The sequence below is a fragment of the Silurus aristotelis genome (genome assembly GCF_946808225.1).
Source record: "Silurus aristotelis genome assembly, chromosome: 15".
Taxonomy (NCBI): Eukaryota; Metazoa; Chordata; class Actinopteri; order Siluriformes; family Siluridae; genus Silurus; species Silurus aristotelis.
The window spans coordinates 7,669,012-7,691,440 of record NC_139588.1 but is presented as its reverse complement, the minus strand read 5'-3'; the positions used below and the strand labels follow the sequence as shown (position 1 = coordinate 7,691,440).

The 22,429-nt window shown below is 38.9% G+C and overlaps 1 protein-coding gene across 1 annotated transcript; it reads right to left on the bottom strand.

Annotated features, from left to right (window-relative positions):
* Positions 1–990: 990 nt before the first annotated feature.
* lrrc52 (leucine rich repeat containing 52) lies at positions 991–21,565 on the bottom strand. Its single transcript, XM_083561818.1, has 2 exons — positions 20,251–21,565; positions 991–1,640 (listed from the first exon to the last, which is right to left on the bottom strand). The coding sequence occupies exons 1-2, from the start codon at positions 20,897–20,899 to the stop codon at positions 1,321–1,323; spliced, it is 969 nt and encodes a 322-aa protein (XP_083417944.1). The 5' UTR covers positions 20,900–21,565; the 3' UTR covers positions 991–1,320.
* Positions 21,566–22,429: the final 864 nt, after the last annotated feature.

The following is a 22,429-nucleotide window of genomic DNA, read 5'->3' as shown; positions in this document are numbered from 1 at the left end:
AGGTCAACGCCAAAGACACAGCATTCTGATGTGGTTTTACAATTCCCAACACACACACACACACACACACACACACACACACACACACACACACACACACACACACACACACACACACACACACACACTATTGCTATCAGGGTCACCTATGCAGTTATGTTCATGCTGCACTGCTTTTGCCATTGTGTAAGGCTTAGGGGTAAAGTGCATACAAACTTACTGGCTTAGTGTATCCTGACTGATCCAGTCAATCAAACAGCCCACTACTACCCCGACCCCGACCCCGACCCTCACCCCAGAGCCCCACCACCACCCTGCTTCCTTCAGCAGTTTAGTTTTACAGGCTAGTGTACAGCTCGTTTTTTCCCCGTTTCATTCAGGATGAGTCATTCATATCAGCCCTCATTCCCTCCCTCAACTCATTGACCTGACAGAGCGACAGTCAGCCTGCCCTGTGATTCACTCCATCCCATCTCATTAAATCACTCTCTAAGCAAATTGTGTGGAGGAGAGAGCCAACGTATAAGGGCATTATTAACGTGTCATTAACTCAGTCCAGATGTCAGAGATCAACGACCTGCATGTGCCGTGACCCTCTTTCCCAGGCGTAGTCCTCACTGAAGCTGCAGAATTTAAAAACAAACTTTTATTTTCTTAGCTGTTCCTGACACACCACTGGGAATGTGTGTCTGCTGCACGATGTCCACAATTCCATGTTGGTCGAACTTTCTGTTTGGATGCTGTTTTTTTTTTTATTTATTTAATTTCATGTTTGACTGCTTTGTATTTGCTGGAGTGTTCATGTCAAAACAAATAAAAATTTTGGAAATGATGTAAAGGTCATTGGCCTGAAACTCAGTGTGCATGCCCGTCATTTCCTTTTGATGAGCATCATCGTTTACACATTTCATTTTGGATTGATATGATTTATGGAAAAGATGCTGGTGTAGGGGGAAAAAAACAACAATAACAAAAACAACCAAAAAAGTGTTAGTAGGAATCAGGTCTAATTTTTTTTTTTATGCATCCAGGCTGGGACTGTTTAAATCCCCTTACTGCTCTGTGAACATGTTTATATGCACACATGCACACAGTGTCCAGGTTTAGGTCAATTATTACTGGTTATAACTCACAGACCCAAAGACTTTTTAAAACTATTTTGTTATGGGTGATGAACCCAATATGATCCTTTCAGGGATGTACAGGGAATTACTGGGACACGTTCACAGAGTGCACTCAAGTCACCTTCATCATTAAAAATGTGCTCAGTATTCTTTCCACTGTCTCGCCTATTAATCCTTCGTCCATCCCCACGCTCGATCACACCTGCATGCCGGGCTTGCTCAGGTCTCCGTTGCCATGGCTACTCCCAGTGTTGCGGATGGGCGTGCTCTCGTCATCCTCTCCGTCTACCTCCTCGCTCTTCCTCTTGCTGTAGCGCTCGTAGAGCACCATGAGCACCCCCATCACCCAGGCTGAAACGGTGCCTGCTGAGAAGATGACGAAGCCAATGGCAATGAAAAACAGGTAGTCCCAGTAGCCAAGGCCTTGGTGGCATTCGGAGCGCAGCTGCATGCCCACCTCCGCTAGGCGGCGGCCGCGCATCTCCACCGGATTCTGACACACCGTCTGTCCTTCGTCTAAAAGAAAGAACACAAACAAAGGATCGATAGTTCAATCATGTAAAAGGATACATGTAAAAAAAAATGCAAACTTGTTTAAATATTACATATCTAAATAATACTTTTAGGCATGTGGCAATATATTCAGCTTTTTGAAAATGAAAAATGCAGAATATTTGCACAAATGCACACAAAACTTTGCATAATTGATTTTAAATTATTTTGGATTGCAATACTGGTAGGTAAGTCCACTAAATTAACCAAGTGCTTTTCTTAATTAATTTGTGACTATTATTTTACAAAATAAAGTTGTATTCCTTTTCCCAGGTAGACTGATGAGCAAGAGTGTCGAAAGGCAGGATGTTATACCTTCATTTACACTATAAACTCTGTTTTTTACTTGAAAAATAAAAATTTTCTAATCTTGCCAGATATTGCTTCTAAACAGATTATGCAGTATATTTGCCACTTTATGCATTTCTGCAATTTTTTTTCTCCTCTTTCCTCCCACACACACACACACACACACACACACACACACACACACACACACACACACACAAAAACACACACACGTGCGTACAAACACGCACACACACACACACACACACACACACACACACACACACACACACACACACACGTGCGTACAAACACGCACACACACACACACACACACACACACACACACACACACACACACACACACACACACACACACGAACATTAAAGCAATGTGCCCCTGCCCCAGAGGAGGATACAGCTCAGTAACCATCATCCCTATCTCAGAGCCAGAGCGAAGCCCAGCAGTAGGCTGTCAACTCTACATTGCACTTTGACGAAGAGATCCAACGCACACACACAATAATATGCGCTTTTATTTTTCTCATAGACATTAATGGATGACCTGCTCTGGTGATGACAGGGCCATCTTCTTGATGCATTACTATAATAAATTGTGCTAATCAAATGATGCTCACTTCGCAATAAATACAGAAATGAGAGAAAGAGAGAGGGACATTGCCAGTGAGACGGTGAGATATGGCTGATGAATAATCTATGGGTCACACTGTCTGGCCAGCCCTGGGGCTTAGGTAAGACTGTTATATGGGAATTATGTCTGTTGCTTTCTGCACCCTGCCACTGCAGCAAATCGAACATGGTTTCTATACACAGATTTGATATTGAATATTAATGTAATCTGATAATAGATTAGACAAATCTACAGCACTGATGGATAGTCCAACATGGTATATAGTTCATGATGTATATATAGTTAAGTGTTACTGTCAAGGGTGATGAGACCCAATGTACAAGACCTAGGGTTATGTTTAAGGTTAGGGTTAGTGGGCGAGTATAACGTTCTATATAGGAATATAAATATATATCAAATACAAATATTTATTGATTGATTTTATACACCCTTAGACTTTTAAGATCTACACTCACTACTGAATTGATTAGGAACCACTGCACAGCTCATGCAGTTACCTGATTAGCAATGCAATATAAAAATCACACATATACAGTTCAAGTGCTTTAGTTAATGTTCACAACAAACAACAGAATGAACAAATCTCTACTTTTACTGTTGCATGGTTGTTCATTACCAAAGGGCTGGTTTAAATATTACAGAAACTGCTGGTCTCCTGATTTGGCAGATTGGATAAAGTAGCTAAAGTAGCTAAAGTAGCTGGAAAAAAAAATCGGGGGCGCAAGATTTGAACACATCGTAAAACTTACTGTATTTATAACGTACCGATTACTGTATTTGTGCTGCTGCCACGTGATTGGCTGATTAGATCATTAAATTAATGTGTAATTGTATAATATAATGCAAAGTAATAAACTGGATGGTAAATGCATGTTGCAGCTTTGTTGTTTTTATGAAGCTTTTAATTGATTGTATTGCTTTTATTAAATGAATTGTATGTAAGGGAACGAATGGGTTGATAGGACTTTGCATTATGCAAATTAATCTAATTCAGTTTTTTTATTAACACAAAATAATATAGCCAAAATATACCCAAGATATAAAGCAGGAGGGACAAAGATTACCAATCTTCAGCAAGGATTTTGAAATTAGTTAATATAATATAATATACTTAAAGTTATGTAAATTTTTCACTTCATCTTGAATTAATGTCTGTGGCATTAAATTGAGACTTTAAACCCTTACAGTATCACTGCAGTCCAATGTATATAATACTATATAAAAACTGCTGGTACTATTCTTGGCTGACCTTCATCAATTGAAATAACTTGTGCTATATAAACAGAACTTGATGATCGTCTTTAAAGTGTATAGTTTAATAACATAGACCACTCACTCATAGAGACCCACACTGGCTCATGGTTTATGTCTAAGGCTTATGCGAATTTCTTATCCTCTCTTTCATATTGTTCCACTTGTTTGGTGTCAGCATCAGTGCAATTATTTGGAAGCACATTTTATTTGGATGCATGCCTACATAGGCTATAAGAGGCAAGGTTTAGGGCTTATTCGTATATGAGGAGTATGTGGGGTAACAGAACTCGCACTGAGGATGTTTCTCAGTAGTGAGAGGTTCAACATCACTGAGCTCTGAAATACAGAAGGAAGCAGACACAAAGAGATTAGGCGATCACTCAAGGTGACCCTCAGCAGCCTGGTCAACCTGTCTCTAACCACCTCCCTTCTTTTTTAAACACACACACAAACACACACACCATAATAAAATATTGGAATAATAACTCAAATGTAAATGGTACGTTACTTGCCTAATTGTTTTGCGTCAAAATACATGTTCATGATAATAGATTAGGTGTCCATCACAGGTCTAGCTATCTTATCAATTGTGAAATGATTACAGGACTAACTGTCGATGTAGGATATAAATAATTAAAACATAATTATGTGCTGTATTAGAAGCAATGTAATGAGCTTATAATGAAGAGTGTGGAAGCCATCTTGTTAAATTAAACTGATTTTGAAGTCATATATGAAAAATAGATCTATGCCTGATTTTTGGCTACTAAAAAACACCGTTGTGTGTGAATTTTGGAAGTATAAACCACACACAGGTATTTTGCTAAACGATGTGCCTGATGAATGTGTATAAGCAGTCGTGTAACCTGTCTCTGAATACAGTGCAACCTCGATACTCGCGGGGGTTACGTTCTATGACCCCTCTCTCCTTTTGATGGTTCCTTTTTTCAAGGGGAATTGTACATGTACTGTACTGTAAAATCAACAAAAAACTGTGAATTACTTGTCATAAATGTTTTATTTACTACTTTAAATAAATGATACAAGAATAAAATAGATTTTGTAAAACATTTTTATTAATTAGTAATTAATGAATGTAGTCATTTATTAGTACAAACTCTGTTTTTAAATGTTACTCCAAACAAAATGAAAAGAATGAATGAAAAGTCGCGAACTATCAAAGTCGCGAGTCTCGAGGTTCCACTGTACTTGTAACTTTCCCAGCATAAACATTGACACATCTCTTAAGACATGCGGTGTACTAAAGGGGCTTTTACTTGTCACTTGTAGAAGAAGAGAATAATAAGTTACAGCACAGTGAAATACTTTCCTTACATATCGCAGCAACGTTAAGAAGCTGGGCAAAAGTTCAGTATCAGACATGATATTGCATCCCTGGAGCACAGAGGTTTAAGGGCCTTGTTAAAGGGCCCAAGAGTGGCAGCTTGCCCTTCCAAGCCACAATCTGGAGCCTTAACCACAGTGCTACCACGTCCCATACATATCATCATGATTGCACACAACTTTAGCATGCTAGCTGTTCTAACCTTATGTGCTTCAATCCAACCACAGTATATGTGCTTGTCAAAACTGTACCTTACTTTAGTATGAGTAGCGTGCATAATATATAATTTAAATGTTATAAATTTACAGAATGAGCATTCAATAATTTAAATAAATATGTATATTTTATACTTTTAACATTATCAAATCATTCACGAAACTTATATATAATTAAAGCTTAACATAATGTTAATAGTAAGCAATGAAATAAAAAAACGGGTATAATTATTAGGCAGAGAGTTGTTTCCAAAATATCTTCAAATTCAACAAAGGCGTTATTAAGGTCTTAACTCAAAGCATGTGAATCAGCTGCTCAGGACTTAAACCATTGAACTTCCATTAGCCATATACATTATTAGTGATGTTTAGATTAAACTAAATTCATGCATTTATTCATTCATTCATTCAATTAGTGACTACTCTTTCCTAGTCAGAATCATCCCTAGTGCAATTTATCTTTATAGGAGGTGGGAAAAAGCTAGAGAACCTGGAGGAAACCCATGCATACAGTGAATACCCTCTTATGAGGCTTTTCTTTTATGTTTTACTACATTAACATCCTCAAATCCGATCTCAAAACTAAGGTAAACTGTAAAGTACTTTCAGCGCACTGCACACACAAACGCAGAATTCAACAAGCTTCAAGTGTTTCATCTCTCCTCATCATCTCTCTCTCACACACACACAACACACACACACACCACTCGACACCCACACACCATCTACTTCTCAAGGACATACAAAACCGAAATAACCGAACAACCAAAAGAAACGTGGCCACTATAATGTGGTGTTGCATATCATATTATTACAAAGCAGCAAAACAACACAGGCAGCAATAATGTGACTTTAGACGATATGGAAAATTTAATTTGTGCTCAGAATTCCACCAAGCAGTCTGACTAGCGCAGGTGCAATATCATCTGCCAATACCATTTACATTTTCATAGAGGTAAAAAAATAACTTAAGAAATCTATGCAACATGAAGTGCTGTTGAAGGACAAATGTATTTAAACTGAAATTCAAAATGAACAAAAAAAACAACACTACTGGAAATTCACACCAAAAGACTTCATTTGGATAGATTGAGGCCTTAAAAAATGGACCATTAAAACTTCCACTTATTACGATTCAGAAATGTGTGGACCCTAAATGGAAAAGGAAATTATTTGTTACATGCTCTGTCCATGTCCTGAAATTAAGAATTCACAGTGTGGGTTTGCTGGCACTAATGCCAACACTCCTGTGAGGTATGCCACCTTAAACTGTCCAGTCAGCTTATCTGTGTGCTGCCCAACCCAGCAGAGCCACGAAACCTAAGTGAGAGAACTATCACCATGTGAGAAAACCCCTGGTCGTAAGGATTCCTTAATGCACATATACAATTTTAACTTTTGCACATACTTTCAGGCAAGTCATAGCGTGTCAGTGTTGCATTGAAGGCCTTAATTTGAAGCTACAATGTGTAGGAATGTTTTATTAACTATTAAAAACTGTGCAATAACATTTTCCTGCAGTGCTGAGTCATCCTGAAAAATCATATAAAATAAAAACATACTCGGTGTTGGGTCTGTGACGAGGTGTCCGGTTGTTCTTCTCCCTTCTACCTTCTGTCAACTCACTTGTTTCTCTCCTTGCTGCTGTGGGGAACTAAAGATATCTCAAAATCAGGATTGGTGCGAATATTTTTTGCTACTGTAAAAGTGCTAGACACTTGAGTAAAGGGACAGAAGTTCTCCCTTTTAAATGCACTTAAGCATCAATAATAAAAGTACGTTCTCTATGAGAACTAGATTTGAATAATTGATGTACCTTAGGGTTCCATTTTTTCTGCACATAAGACCTTTAAACACATTGAGAGAAACCTTACCCCACACAAACTCTTACTAGAACCATGGGGTTACTAATCAGAAGTTCGGGGCGTTCCAGCCCCAGCATCGCCAAACTGCCCCTCTTGGGCCCCTGAACAAGGCCCTTAATCCTATGTGCTTCCAGGGTGCTGTATCATGGCTGACCCTGTGCTCTGACCCCAGCCATCCAGCATAGCTGTTACATGTGAAGAAAGAATTTCACTGTGCTGTAATGTACATGTGACAAGACAAAAGCACCTTTTTTTTTTTTGAGAGATAAAACTTAAAATCTGCAGGATTCTCTTGCAAACTATAATCAGACAAAGCATGTTATAAATAAATGCTCATCATTCCCTGGCCTTATTTAGCTAACTTGCCTATCTTGGGTGTCTGCTTTCTTAATACGGCTCTTCCCATTATCATAATCACCAGAGGCTGTTGGAATGCTCACACATTGTTGCACCAGCTGGCAGAGCTTTCTTTACGTTCCACTTCCTCAGAACCACACCTACTCTACATAGTGAATGTCCATGATAAACAGGAAAGCAATCATTTTAAACATATTAAATCAATGGCAATTTCGAGTTACATAAAATGCTTTTGTATTTTCCAGCTTTTTTTCTTTTTATCATTGAGGAAAAATAATGGCTTAAAGGTACAGGTTTTCATGTACAAGTTATATCTGTATTTTAGGTCAATGTTTCCTGTCTCATTAATCTCATCCACCACCAGCAGGCCTGGATTTTGGGAGGTCTTGGGTTGGGCTACACCCCTGTTATTCACCATATTACTTTTTTCCATTATCAAGTACATTAATTAGTCACGTCAAACTCAAGGCCTATGATTTCAACAGACAAAGCAACCGCTAGACAATATATGGGATTAAACAAAGGAGTGAATTTATTTGAAATTGAAAAAAGCCTTAATCTGTATTATACCAACTATTATTTAACAGGGAACATACCAAAATAGTTTATTTTTTTCTTAAAACATCCTATTCTAATATCAAAGCCTTTTTTATTACTAGTAATCAAAAAAATGTTTAATACATTTGAGAAAAAAAAATCTATAAACTAACAAGATTATCTAAAATTAAGTTTCACTTTCTCTGTGCAGAAATTAGAAGTTAAATATTTTTTTCCCAAAACACAGAGAGTATCTACAGTTTTCCATTATACTACAAATATTACATTTCTTAGGAATATAATGACTGTAAAAGATGTGCAGTGGATATCCTGAATGCATCCCCAGTCAAACTAAATCTGGCCATGAACACCATGATTATCATCGCATCTAACACCCACCATACTTGTTGTCTCTGTGGAATAGTTTTGGGTCTGCATTTCTCCCTGCTGGTCTGAATGTTCCTCTGTAGCCTAATTCGGATCATTGGGAGTTGTAAATGTGCAGGTTTTTGCTCTATCGGAAACACACTCTCACACAGAAACAGTCACAATGAGCAACAAACAAAGCAAATGTATTCCACTTCACCAACCCTCCTTCATCCAAACAACACACAGTTCACAGATGGCTGACTGTCTAAGAAAAGCTCAGCACTACATCAAGATCTGACAGATTTCTATTTTTTTTCTTCATTTCTTTTCTTTCTTTTTTTTTTAAACCACAACACCTGCTACTAGAATAATCTAATATCTGACATCAAATTTTAATTATCTTGCAAAACACGTGCTGCTGTAGTTCCTTAGTGAGTTTTTTGGTTACTAGTATATCGCATCAGCTTCACCGAACAGTGAATACGGGTTTTGAAGCACTGAAATACTTATATAATCCCACCTGAGCAGTTTAGTGGATTTCCACATGACTCAGTAAAAGCTGTGTCTAATAGCGCTGTGGGGCAACAACGAACTTTCCCTTTAAACACACATCTCACCGCTAAAACAATACAACAGGGAATATAAGAGAACGCAAATAACTCCGCAGTCTCCTCCGATTTTCCTCCCTGATTTTTCGAAAGTATACTTTCCCTTCGCAAATTGAACTACTACTTTGTGCACTGCAGCTCTGAAAGAACAACAATGCAAGCAGAAATGTTAAATTACTCTTGGTGTATATAGGGTAATCAACCCTGTAAATGAATCTTTCCTTATTCAGCTTAAATTCTGAAAAACCCAAATTGTATACAGTAAGTTTCAGATGATTTAGGAAGCTGTTGTGTTTTCAGAACAGTACACACACACACACACACACACACACACACACACACACACACACACACACACACACACACGCACGCACACAGTGAAGTAGCCTAGGGGCTTGTATCAATACTGCCGAGTCAGCAGTAGAGTGACTGCTCCATCACCCCTGTTAATGAACACTAGTGCTGCTTTGCAGCAACCACCTCAAAGCATTTACAACACAGGTCTTCTTAAATATACATCTTCCCTAATCTGGATTTCTTGTTCCTATGTTGTCTAGGACTACTTGTGTTTCACGCCTTCTATGAACAAATGCCTTAATGAAACGAATATGCACTTGCTAATGCAAAACATGCTTTATTTACTACAACCGCTCCTGAATGTCAGAGAGTAAAGTATCTTTTTAAAGTAAGATATTTTTCAGTATAATTAGTATAATTAGATATATTTTAGTATAGTTACATATAACATATTAGTGGTAGATAGTAATGAAGTAAGTGTAATTCCTGATTGTACTTTTGTAGCTTTTTCACGTATCTGTACTTTACTGAAATATTTCCGTTTGGAGAGATTTTTACTTTAAATTCACTACATTTCATAGTAAAATATCACTTTTATTCAACTACATTTTGTGAAATCAGACGTTCCTTTTTTATTAATGAGTAGATAAAATGCTAACTACTCAAACACGCAGCAAGCCACCAATCAGGGTTACGCGCGCTCTGTTTGATTGGCGCTTGGTGGTTTCTGCTTAACACCAACTTACAGTTCGAAATCAGTACAACAGCAAGCAGAACATTTAGAGAGGAATAAATAAGAAGAAACTCCAGATTTTTTGTGTTAATTGTAATAGATATCAATCAGTGTTTGTCTCATTAATATTATTCCATTAATAGATCGGTGTGCTAAGAGTAACAGAGTCTTTTCACATGAGTTGATAAAGTCTGGTGACAAAAATAATAATAGGGCATTATAACCACAATAAATCATAGTACTTTTGATGGTCAAGTACATTTAAAGGTAAATACTTTTGTACTTTAACTCGAGGGAAAAATTTAAAGGGAGCACTTTTGCTTTTACTGGAGTAATATTTTAACTACTGTATCTCTACTTTAACTCAACTACGTGCTTTGTGTACGTCTTCCACTACTGCATATTAACTGTCCATATTAGTGGTGAACGCAGTCTGCTTCACAGCTCCAGCATTTCAAGTGTGAACATGAGTTCATGCTAATGTGTCTGTCAATGCATTACATTGTCATTTCACATGTTGTATGGCTTCCCCAGGTTCCTCTTACCTCCTCAAAACATGACAATCGCCATACAAAATCACCCCCTAGATGTGAATGAGTGTGTGACTGTTTGGGTATGACGGCAAAGACTGACATTCTGTCTGTTGAGGTTTTCCTGCCCTGCACAAACCATTCTTGAGGTCGGTTTTGAATGTAATTCAGCCCTGACCAGGATAAAGCACCTACTGGAGATAAATGAATAAAAAAATTAATGATAAAGATAAATGGTAAATAAATAAAGATGAATGATTAAAGGAAAAAATGCATCCACCTGTCTATAATAACAAATCAATAAATCGTGAATCGAGGTTAATACGGAATACCTCGTTTTATGCAAATGAAAAAAAAAGGGAGAGCTGGTTCTTTTCCTCATAGCATATTATCAAACTATTCATCAAATATCCAGGATGCTAAAAATAGCCTAGATAAGAAAATGTACACACTTCAGCAATGAAACGAGATGAAACGAATCACCAGTTTTGAAGAACAGCCCCTAAGATACACATGAGGTCTGACATTTGTACAAGGTGACACAAAGAAAGGAAGAATAATGGCCATTTAATGGTGGGAAACTCATATGAGCACTATGTGAATTTCTTTAAGGTCTTGTCCTTTTGTACGCATGCACACTATAAAGTGAGGATGAGTGAAATAAAACTCCCATTACAGCATCCTGCCAATTTTCTGATGCATCATTTGTCTCAAACAGCGCCACATATCCATCCATCTTGCCTCTATACACTGAAACCTCTCTCTCATGCACACTCACTGCTCTTCCTCTTTTTCAAAGAGTGTGAGAAACAGTGTGTCTCATTTCCTTGCGCTGTCCCTAATTTTAGTTGTTAGCCCTCAGGGTTGAGATAAAGCAGCGGGGCTACCAACCACTTTCTGAACACACTAATTATGTAATTTCATATGTTCATTTTTAAGAAGATAAGACTTGGGAGACTTCAGCCTCAGTAACCCTCTGCATAATGATGAGAATGAAATGGAAGACAGACAGCAGAGCAGTGGAGAGAATTACTGCACATGGCATTTACGCTGAGCTCAGCTCGCTATGGTGAACTCTTCAATGCGGTGTCTCACCCTCTGCAATCCATTTCAGTGTTTTATTATTTCCTCTGTACTTTCTGGCAGGTCTACTGGAGGGGCGGCATGTGGCAGCTGCCGCCTTCTTTTCATGGTGCTTACCGCCTTAACTGCCACCTTATTCCATAGCCCCTAAAATATAATGCTACTACTAAAACTACTAAAAAGCAGTTTTCCGTGTGTAATAATGTGTATATATATATATATATATATATATATATATGTGTGTTCGAGATGGGTGACCAATGATGAATAACTGTGGAAGCTCAAAGGTATGAGCTTAAAGCCTGTTTTACTCTTTTACATTTTTATGTCCATTAGTGAACACAGACCAAATCATTTTCGAGATCCCAACTGACCTCCGAGCACAAAAAAAAAATCAATTTTCAGTGCTATAAGAGCTACTGTGAATCTGCACAGTTTCGACTAAAAACTTTTATTTGCGACACCCAGCAATTATTACATTTATTGATGGAAGACTTTCTCTGTGTGGCACCGTAACTCAACCAACCAATTCACTAGACATGCCCAGGATTAACTACTGTCATTTGCTGAATCTAAGCATCACTTAAATACAACCTTTCCAGGAAAATGTCTCAACACACAGCACTCAATGCTTCAATCAAAGGTTATTGAAAAATATTTGTTGTTACAGTTGGGTTCTGTAACTCTGTGACACCGGTGAGAGCCATTATCTCCACTTAGGAACAGTGGTGGATCTATCCTAAAAAGTTTGGCCTACCAAAATTCACCCAAGACCCTATTGAGAATAGAATACATACAAGCATATGCAAGTCTAGCTCACCCAAAAAAAGCTTTAATGGCTCCTCCATTGCTAAGAGACTGGGTGAAAATGGTATCCATGGGAGATTTTTAAAGGGAAAACCAATGCTGGCCAAGATGTTTCAAATCACACGTTGAATTAGTCACAAGTGGGATTTTTGGGGGGACCATTGCATGTGGAATAATAGAAACATTAACCTTAAAAAGGCTGTTAAATGTGGCTCAAAAAAGCAATTCTGCATAATCGAGGAAATGGTCGTTTTAAAAATTGTATTTTTGTGTTTCCTTGTGTTCTCTTTGCAAAATCAGGAGGACTTTTGTGGTACTGTATGTAATCAAAGAGATAGCAGTAGAAGAGAACATCCAGTCAGCAGCAATTCTGCAGGCAGAAATTGACTGGGTCGACCTGACTGGAAGCCCACGGTCACTCAAAAAGCCACTCTTTACAGCTTAGAATATAACACATTGAAGACTAAAGTGAATAGGCTCCAACAGCAGTGGACCACATCAGAATCTACACCTGTCAGCCAAAAAAACAAAACCTGAAGCTGCAGGGGGTACAAGCAAAACCAGCCAGTTAAAGATGGAAAAAATCATACCCTGGACTTTTCCCAATTTTCTTTAACCAAACAATGTTGCACCATCAACCATACTATGTTTAAAGTCACTAAGATCACATTCTGCTCCATTCGAATGCTTGATGTAATGCTCCTGACTTGTATCTGCATGATTTGGTGCATTGTGCTGTTGCCACATGATTGGCTGGTTGGATAAATGAATGAATGTGCAAGTGTACAAATGTTTCCATTAAAGTGGTCAGTAAATGTATTTTCTGTAAAGCAGAATAAACTAGATTAAATGTATATTTATATATATATATATATATTGTATATGCTTTTTTAGCAACGTGACTGAGCTGGAGGGCTGTGCTGGTGTGTGTGCTTGTGTGTGTGTGTGTGTGTGTGTGTGTGTGTGTGTGCTTGTGTGTGTGTGTGTGTGTGTGTGTGTGTGTGTGTGTGTGTGTGTGTGTGTGTGTGTGTGTTGGTGTGTGTACCCGTTTGTGTGCCGGTGTGTGTTATTTTTTGCCATGATGCTGGCTGTGTCCTAATGTGTTGTACACACCAATGTTAGAATAGCAGCACATTGTTCTATTCAAATAGCCTGTAAAAAGTGACCTTGCTCGGACCTTCTCTCCTCTTGTGTCCAGCACCTTCTAAATAATGAATTGACACCAACACTGCGGGAAAACGTTTCATCCCAAGGTTAGAGAATAAAACACTGAAGGTCAACAAGCAAGTAAAAAAAAGAATAAAAAGAAACATCAAAAAGCAATTAAAAAGTGTCACAGAGTTAAAAGACTTTTTATTATATTGGAGGGAAAAAAGGCAACATATTAATGTTCAGGGCTGATGGCAAATGACGTTATTAATACACAGATTACTGGTTACTCTATGTCTGGTGACCTTCGTCTGGGACTGCAGGCTATGAGCTGTTGCAGATTGCACTCATCTGCATCTGAGATCTCAGACTGCACTGATGAATGACTCTGTAATGTTAAATCAGACCTGATTGAGTTAGGAAATACCACAGCTCAGATGCGAGTCCACATCTCAGGTCTAGTGTTCTTATCAGAAAACAGCCTGCGACTGGACATTTGTATGGATTTTTCATTCTTACACAATCATGCTTTTTTTTGTCCAACTATCAATTATGGATTTCTGGGTTGGCTGGCAACTAAACATGCTCGTAAGCTCTACCTCTCTTCATGAATATTCAGCCATGGCCCTGTGTCCACCTTCTGTTTGGCTCTATGCCTAGAAGCTCCATGCCATACTACTGCCTACCCATAGTGAGTAAATGCACATGGGGCGAAAAACATAGACATGCAGTACTGTTACAGAACAAGAGCAATGTCACGGTTTGTCTGTATCACCGATTTTCATCTATTTCAATCCCTCACTTTTACTCTCTTGCTTTTTTTTTTTTAACAATGATTTGCTGGAAGGCACAACGCTCAACACTTTGGATTCTATCTTCTCTTCTATCGTTGCTGCACGAACACACACACATATGCAAACAGTAACACACAAACAGAGCAACACATTTGGTGCATCCCTTGGTCAAGCAGTGACGATGAGTGAATGATGTTTCGCCACAGCTGACCTATAGATCCGAAAACCAAGTAAGGACACAACTTAACATCCTCCACATAGACACAATCTATACGTTAGGATATTTTTTTCAAATCGCTGTCTTTCAATATTTGCTGATCGACACATACTCCTTACACAAAGAACATCTGTGTTTCCTATATGGTCTAGCAGTTAGGATTCCTGGTTTTCACCTAGGCAGCCTGGGTTCAACTCCTGGTATGGGAAATGTTCTTTAGAAATGTCCTCACTGTGGGACGTATAAAGGTATATCTTATCTTATTATGGTAATCATTAAAACAATTGCAAGAAAGACATTCAATTATTGGGGAAAAAAGCCAGCAATTATTGGAAACCTGGCTATTATGCCCACATGTAACTTTAAAACATTCAATTATAATCCATTTTTCTGATATAATAAGCTTTACTCTTTTGTAAAGGCTTTCCACTAGATTTTGGAGCAAGGCTTTGGGGATTTCTGATTTGTGAACATTAGTATGGTCAGGTACAGATGATGTGTGAGATTGGTGAGGAAGTCTGGGGTTCAGGCAGTGTTTCAGTTTTTTTCACTCGAACTTTAACACACCATATCTTTATGAAAAACAGTAAAACAGTCTTGGGGCCTATTAGTTCCAATGAAGGGAAAACAAATTGTTGTGTTACAACTGTATGCAACTTTGTGGCAATGAAAACCATTTCTCCTGTTGTTCGAGGCAGATAGATGAACCGGGGTCTGTCTTTCTTGTTCTCAGACTTTCTCAATGATCAATTCTCTCTGCAAAGGACCATCACAATAAAGGATTTTGTCATTTGTTTTTGGGAGAATTGATAAAAATGGCTTCATATATTGTATCAAAATACTTTAGTATTTTTGTAGGTTAAAAAATATTGTAAAATACTTTCCAAGAAGTCTATATGATGACATCATAAAAATGACTCTAATTGGTGCCTACTCAGTAGTTTCCCAGACTTGTTGAGATCAGAACAGAAAACTGATCCATATGGAAGAAGGTGGTGAAGGTAAGAAACGTGCAGACTTCCAGCTTTCATATTGGTCATTTAATAATTGGTGAAATGATAAAATGTTTGATTTTAACTTCCAAATAAGCGTTCAGTGATTGATAAATAAATATTTGATTCCTGATCATGGTACCCTAATTGAAGTAGCAGTTTAGTAGGATCATAAATTTGCCTACCATTGCAGGAATGACTGCTGGACACATAATATATTATAATAATTAGGATTAACAATCAAATGACTGCTTAGTTAGAAACTGGTTGCATAATTACAGGTGCCATCAGTTGTCTTCTTATGAATAACTTGTTTGTCATTGAGTCAATGTTGCTGATGTTCCTTCGTTACCAAACACCAAGTAACTGAATTAGGATATAATTATGAGTCTTTCACAAACTGTGAAAAAACTTTCTTGCACCCTTGTCAAAGTATTTTTTTATATTTTTAAAATACAAAAATACAGTAGTTTATTTTGACACATTGTGTGGCTGCTGTATAATATAAAGGTATTTGCTATTTCTTTAAAAATACATTTCGTATCTTTGCTTAAACCTGCCAGTCAACATAAAAATACAAATATCAGGATTAGGTTTAGATTTGTGTTCACACCACATTTTTCAAAACTGAACCGAAATACATGTCTTGCAGTAATTCTAAAGCTGTAATGAGTTAAATGACCTGCTGACTCTATCTGCAGTAACTGATAAGCTGTTGATTCATGCTGACAGATGATGTGCTTTTTTTACATTTGAGAGTCTGTCAGTCTGGCTGAGGAGGTATAAAGGGCAATACATGGATTTGACGGATGAAACGTATTCCCTCTCAGCTTAGAAATCAAACCGAGTTTAATATGATTGGTGCAACTCCATTCTCTGGTGTCTGTCAGTTGCATTTGTGATTCAGTGTCCTCTATCAAACGTCACCCGTACAGGTAATGAATCAAGCGAAGGAACACGAGGGAAAAAGACAAGATGGAAACTCCTGACTCCTTTAGCACAGCCCCAATTCAACGGTATATTTAAAATGTTATGTTTGCATAGCATGATTGGCCAAAGAGCAACTGATTTTATTCAACTCTTCATTTGCATTCACATTTTGACCTATTGGAATTGCTTTAATATTAGCATCAGTAAATGAAAGGCATAAATACGAGACAAATCTACAATAATGTCTATGAAAACATTTATGGCAAATCCCAATGTCATTAAATCCTTTCAGGGATCCTGTGAATAAATATGTCCCTATTTTCAAATATTCCACAAGGACACTGGAAGGTTGTTCTCAATGCCCTCGTCACAAAGCAGACGCTGTCATTTAAATCAAACTCTATTAACCAGAGCATCTGGAGCGTTCACGTGACTCCCCGATCCGACCTGTATGCACCATCAAGGCTTACGAATGCAGCTTTCACCGCACCAGAGGTCACAAGAAACATCATGCTTAGATTAGAATGCATGCCTGCACATCGACCAGCAGCATGGCAAACATAAAAACACTTTCAAGGCATTTGTCTTTAGCTGGATTTAATTAACTGGTGTAACTGTTTAGAATATAAAGCATAGTTAAATTTTAAGACCGGTGATAGGTCATAGGACACTGTTATCTGTCCAGAATATTAAATTTAGTGTAATACGAATTTTCCTAGGTGTCTGCACTCGTGCTTAAGACAAGACAGGCTATGAGAAAATGTCTCTTTATGATTTCACACACACACATATAAGAGGAACACAGTTAGAATAGTAGATTTTTTGTGTAAATCTGGACATAACCTGATAAAACCAAGATGTTAAAAAAGGAATGTGGGCCTATCCTGCAAAAAAAGCTAAATCAGCCCATCACCCTCAAACTAACAGGTCATACTGAATAAGCTTGGCCAAGCAACTAAAACCGGTAAATAATATTTATATCACATTCAGAAATCTAAAACTATTAAACTGATATAATTTCCTGACTATTAATATCTTGCCATGCAGTATTTAATACAGGTATAAAACATGACACACCAAATATAATGTTCCTATAAAATTAATGTTGTCTTCTTCATATCCATCTTTTATGCTAACTTTTGTGCTGGACTGTACAGATCAGCAGACATAAGCAGAAAAGGAATATTATTTGCCATATACAGTATAATACAAAAATCATTAGACAATTGAGAGAAAAATAGGTGTATTGAACAAAATGACACCACAAAATGTGAATACAGCATGAATCATTGAGCAATTAAAGTCCAACAGGCACGACACACAAAGCAAAGGCTACAGAAATTGTTCAGGGAAAAATCCAATTCCTGCAAAGACTTAACAATCTTAACAACCTTAACATAGAAATTGTATATTAATATAATAATTGTAATGTATTAAATAGTAATTATAATAATATTAATAAAATATAGTATAATCTATATAATACATTACTAGTAAAGATGCATTGATTTGAAAAAGTGTGCATTTGGATCTAAGTTGGCATTTGTATTGCAATGTATAATTTGTAACATATTTGCATCGGTAAAAAACGATTTACTGATGTACAATTATTGTTGCTGATGTTACTGATGCACGTCCCTAGTATATAGTAATAGTAATGGAAATTAATAGTAATATATAAATAAAATAAGGAATGCACATCGTTTAGATAAATTACCCCCATTCCAACGATTCACATATAGTTCTGACAACCGGAGCTCTTTTTTTTCTCAAATAAAGTATGAACAGCTACATAAAACACAGTTGATCAAGTGTAACATAATTTACAAAGCTAACAACGTAACGATCAGATCTGGAGTTTAAGGCTCTTCTGCTATAATGCTTTACGATGCCGTAACCTACACAATAACTGTGGGTAAAAAACTGGGTCCATAACCGGAAGTAACAAACTGTTTTACTGCAGGTAAGCATGACATTACACACACACACACACACACACACACACACACACACACACACACACACACACACACACACACACACTTGCCGAAAGAAAGAAAGAAGGAGCAGATATTATTGCGTTAGTTGGATGGTGTAGCAGATGAGGTCTGATTGGATTACATAATAGGAGAGAAATTACACTCTTCATATCCACTTAAAAATGATATAATTAGACCACAACTCTCCACAGACACAGCAACACCAAAACGTCAGAGCAGCCAATCGTGGGACTGAGAGAGAGAGAGAGAGAGAGAGAGAGAGAGAGAGAGAGAGAAAGTGAGAGAGAGAGAGAGAGAGAGAGAGAGAGAGAGAGAGAGAGAGAGAGAGAGAGAGAGAGAGATGAGCAGTGGAATAGACAATGATGGACTGGTCTACAGTTTGCCTTCCAGCAATGGAATAATCTCAGATGGTGATAAATTCATGTCTAACACATCACACAGTCCAGATCTGGAGGATCACAGAATTAATTTATAATGCATTAATCGCATGTAATTAGCAAGGTCTTTCTGAGATTAAACCAGCGTACTTCCGTGCAGGGCTATATTTTCTACAGCAGATCTGTTAATGTTAAGTAAATGGTGTAATAGGGAGTAAAATTTGGCATGACGAAAATGCTTCTCTCTATATTTTTCCACTTTCTCACACACACAGGCCTCAATATGTTCAACCCAACACTATCAGAAACACTGCTTTTATTCATTTGAAAAAGTTCTTAGTTGATGTTGTTGTTGGTGTTGATATAAAGTTTCTGCAATCCCATCGAAAACTAGCAATGAGTCTCCTCTGCCCTCCACGGAGAGTGACACCCGAGATCAAATTAGCGATCTGAATAATGTGATAAAGCGATCTGGGTGAGATAAAGAGCCTTAGGCTATCTCAACCCTAATGAGGATTCATTAGCTGATCTCTTTTTCCCTGCAGTCTCACAAACACACAGGCACCAAATCCTCTGGTGGGAATTTCTATAGCTGACTTTTTTTTTTTTTTTTTTTTTTTTTTTTTAGCAAAAAAGCAGTTTTATCTTAATACCTGCAGTGTCATTTAATGTGTTCTGTACTCACCTGAATAGATTCACTGTTCATTTAATAATGTGTTCGTTTACATGTGTAGATGCGAAAGCAATATTATTTTAAGTGTATAGTGGGATGTCTTTTTTAGAGTGTAACCAGGTATAGTGATTTACTTTAGAGTCTCAGCGTGCATTTTGGGATGATCAGTGTTAATAAATGGAATTATGGCATGCAATTATTGTATTGTAAATGTTTTCCTTTACTTTTGCTGCAATTACTAAACAGGTTGACATGCAACAAAGTGATCATTTTATAACCCAGATGATTGACTTTATTTATTAGTGATTATTATTATACATTTGCCCTGTTTTTTATCAGGAAGACGTCTATTCACACAGTTTATTATTAGTGCTTATGACGAGCTATACAGTAGGAATATATGTGCAAAGCAGAGTGTTGGAAAGAGATTCAACTGTAATGGTGATAGAAAAGTACTTGTGGTATTGGGAAGTGATGTGAATTAAAGTGAGATACCGCTCACCTTGAAACTTGAAGCCCTCGATGTGCACCCACAGGCACAGGTCCTCAGTGTCGCAGTCGCAGCGCCACGGGTTTCCGCTGAGGCCGAGAGCGCGCAGCGCGGGAAGCGCCACCAGCGTGCTCACGTTCAACGTGGTCAGGTTGTTGCGGCTCACGTCGAGCACCTGCAGCGCGCTGTTCTCGGCGAACGCGTCCGCGTGAATCTCGGACAGGCCCGGGTTGTCGGTGAGGCGCAGCATGACGAGGCTGGCGAGCGCGCCGAACGTGCGGTCCTCGATGCGCGCCAGCGCGTTGAACGACAGGTCCAGGTAGGCGAGTTTGCGCAGGTTGCCGAACGTCGACTCCGAGATCTCCGAGAGAGAGTTGTTGCTGCAGTCCAGGTACACCAGGTCGGACAGGTAGTTGAGTTGGAGCGGTGGCAGCTCGCCGATGCGGTTGTCGCTCAGGATGAGCTGGCGCGTCGCGAGCGGAAGGTCCGCGGGAAAGACGCTGAGCCTCTGGCCGGCGCACTGCACCACCAGCTGCTCGTCGCACACGCAGCGCTCCGGGCAACCGGCGCTCAGAGCCGGGGAGGGCGCCGCGCCTGCCGCCACCATCAGCAGGAAAGCCAGCCGCAGACACTGGACGCTGGCCTCAGCCAACACGCGCATGATAGCGGCGGCCGCTTCATCAAGCGCGTGTGCCCGAGCGCAGCCACATCCTTCATGGAGCCCGTCGGGGGGAAAACTGGACGTCCGTGCGAGCGGGTGCACTTTGAAGATTGCACGCGGTTACTGTGTGTGTGCGTGCGTGCGCGCGCGCGCGCGTGAGTGTGTGTGTGTGTGTGTGTGTGTGTGTGCTCCGGGTCTGGTCAGTCCTTCACACGTGGACGCTGCGTAACTGTTTGGAAACAAGTCCACTTCTAAGTGGACTCAGAGCAGCTCGTTTAAACCGCCACAGGTAAATTACTCTGAAGTTTTTGCGACTTGCATCTGCAGCTGTCCATGTGTGTGTGTGTGTGTGTGTGTGTGTGTGTGTGTGTGTGTATGTGTGTATTGGGGAGGTTGATAGACTGTTTACATTACGCACTATCAATCTCGTATCCCTTTTATTCGCTTGCCTGCTTCTGTCTGCGCTCTCGGGACACACCAGTCCTCTAGTGACGCATTCAGGTGTGTGTGTGTGTGTGTGTGTGTGTGTGTGTGTGAGAGAGAGAGACAGAGAGAGAGAGAGAGAGAGAGAGAGAGAGAGAGAGAGAGAGAGAGAGACAGAGATAGAGAGAGAGAGAGAGAGAGAGAGAGAGAAAGAGAGGGAGAGAGAGAGAGAGAGAGAGAGAGAGAGAGAGAGAGACACACGCTTCAACCAGTCCAGACGACCACGTGACGGCGAGATCCTGACAAGACACGGTCCAGTGCCCGGACTTCAGATGTTTCATTGACTTTGATCCTTCTTTAGTGCTGCGTGGAAACGAAAGACGGGGTGGAGGAGCAGGAACATGCTGGGGGGTCGAGCGTTTATTTGCTCTTTGTAGTTTCATTCACGTGGGTCTGTCTGTCATCGCACTACAGTGTGTGTGTGCGGTCATCTCAGTCATTGAAACTGTGAGAGAAGGGGGATTTTGAGAGAGAGAGAGAGAGAGAGAGAGAGAGAGAGAGAGAGAGAGAGAGAGAGAGAGAGAGAGAGAGAGAGTTGTACTGTAGGCTATTACCTTTTTTTTTTTTTTTTTAGCAATTTAATATATGGCCCTAATGTATGCCTCCCATCCAAACACTTTTCCAAACCTCCACACAAAAGCGTTTTATCAGTGGTTATATAATAGAGATAGTGCAGACATCATGCTATTCATCTCTATCCATAATTTAGCCTATAGTTCAAGTCACCAAGTTGCAAAAGACTCTAAGTGGCAGGTGAGCCTTAGTCATAGGAAAATGATATTCAGGATCAGAGTAAAAACCTGTAATAAACACCCCCTCTGCATGCAGCTTTCTTTGGTTGAACGTTGTCTAGAACAATTACTTCGGATAGACAAGATAACAAATGGTCTTCGTATTTTTTAAATAGCTTACTGTGTTCGTGTAGGCATGGATTTTGAATTGTACAACGGGATCCATTCTGGTTTCATTTCAAATGGGAAATCCAATTCAATTCAATTCGGTTTTATTTGTATAACACCTTTTAACAATAGACATTGTCTCCATGCA

What these genes read in the sequence shown, in the direction of transcription:
- lrrc52 (XM_083561818.1), bottom strand. Translation starts at nt 20,899, where the DNA reads ATGCGCGTGTTGGCTGAGGCCAGCGTCCAGTGTCTGCGGCTGGCTTTC. An exon ending in CGAGGGCTTCAAGTTTCAAG is followed by an intron (nt 1,641 to 20,250) that starts GTGAGCGGTATC and finishes TCTTTCTTTTAG; the next exon opens with ACGAAGGACAGACGGTGTGT.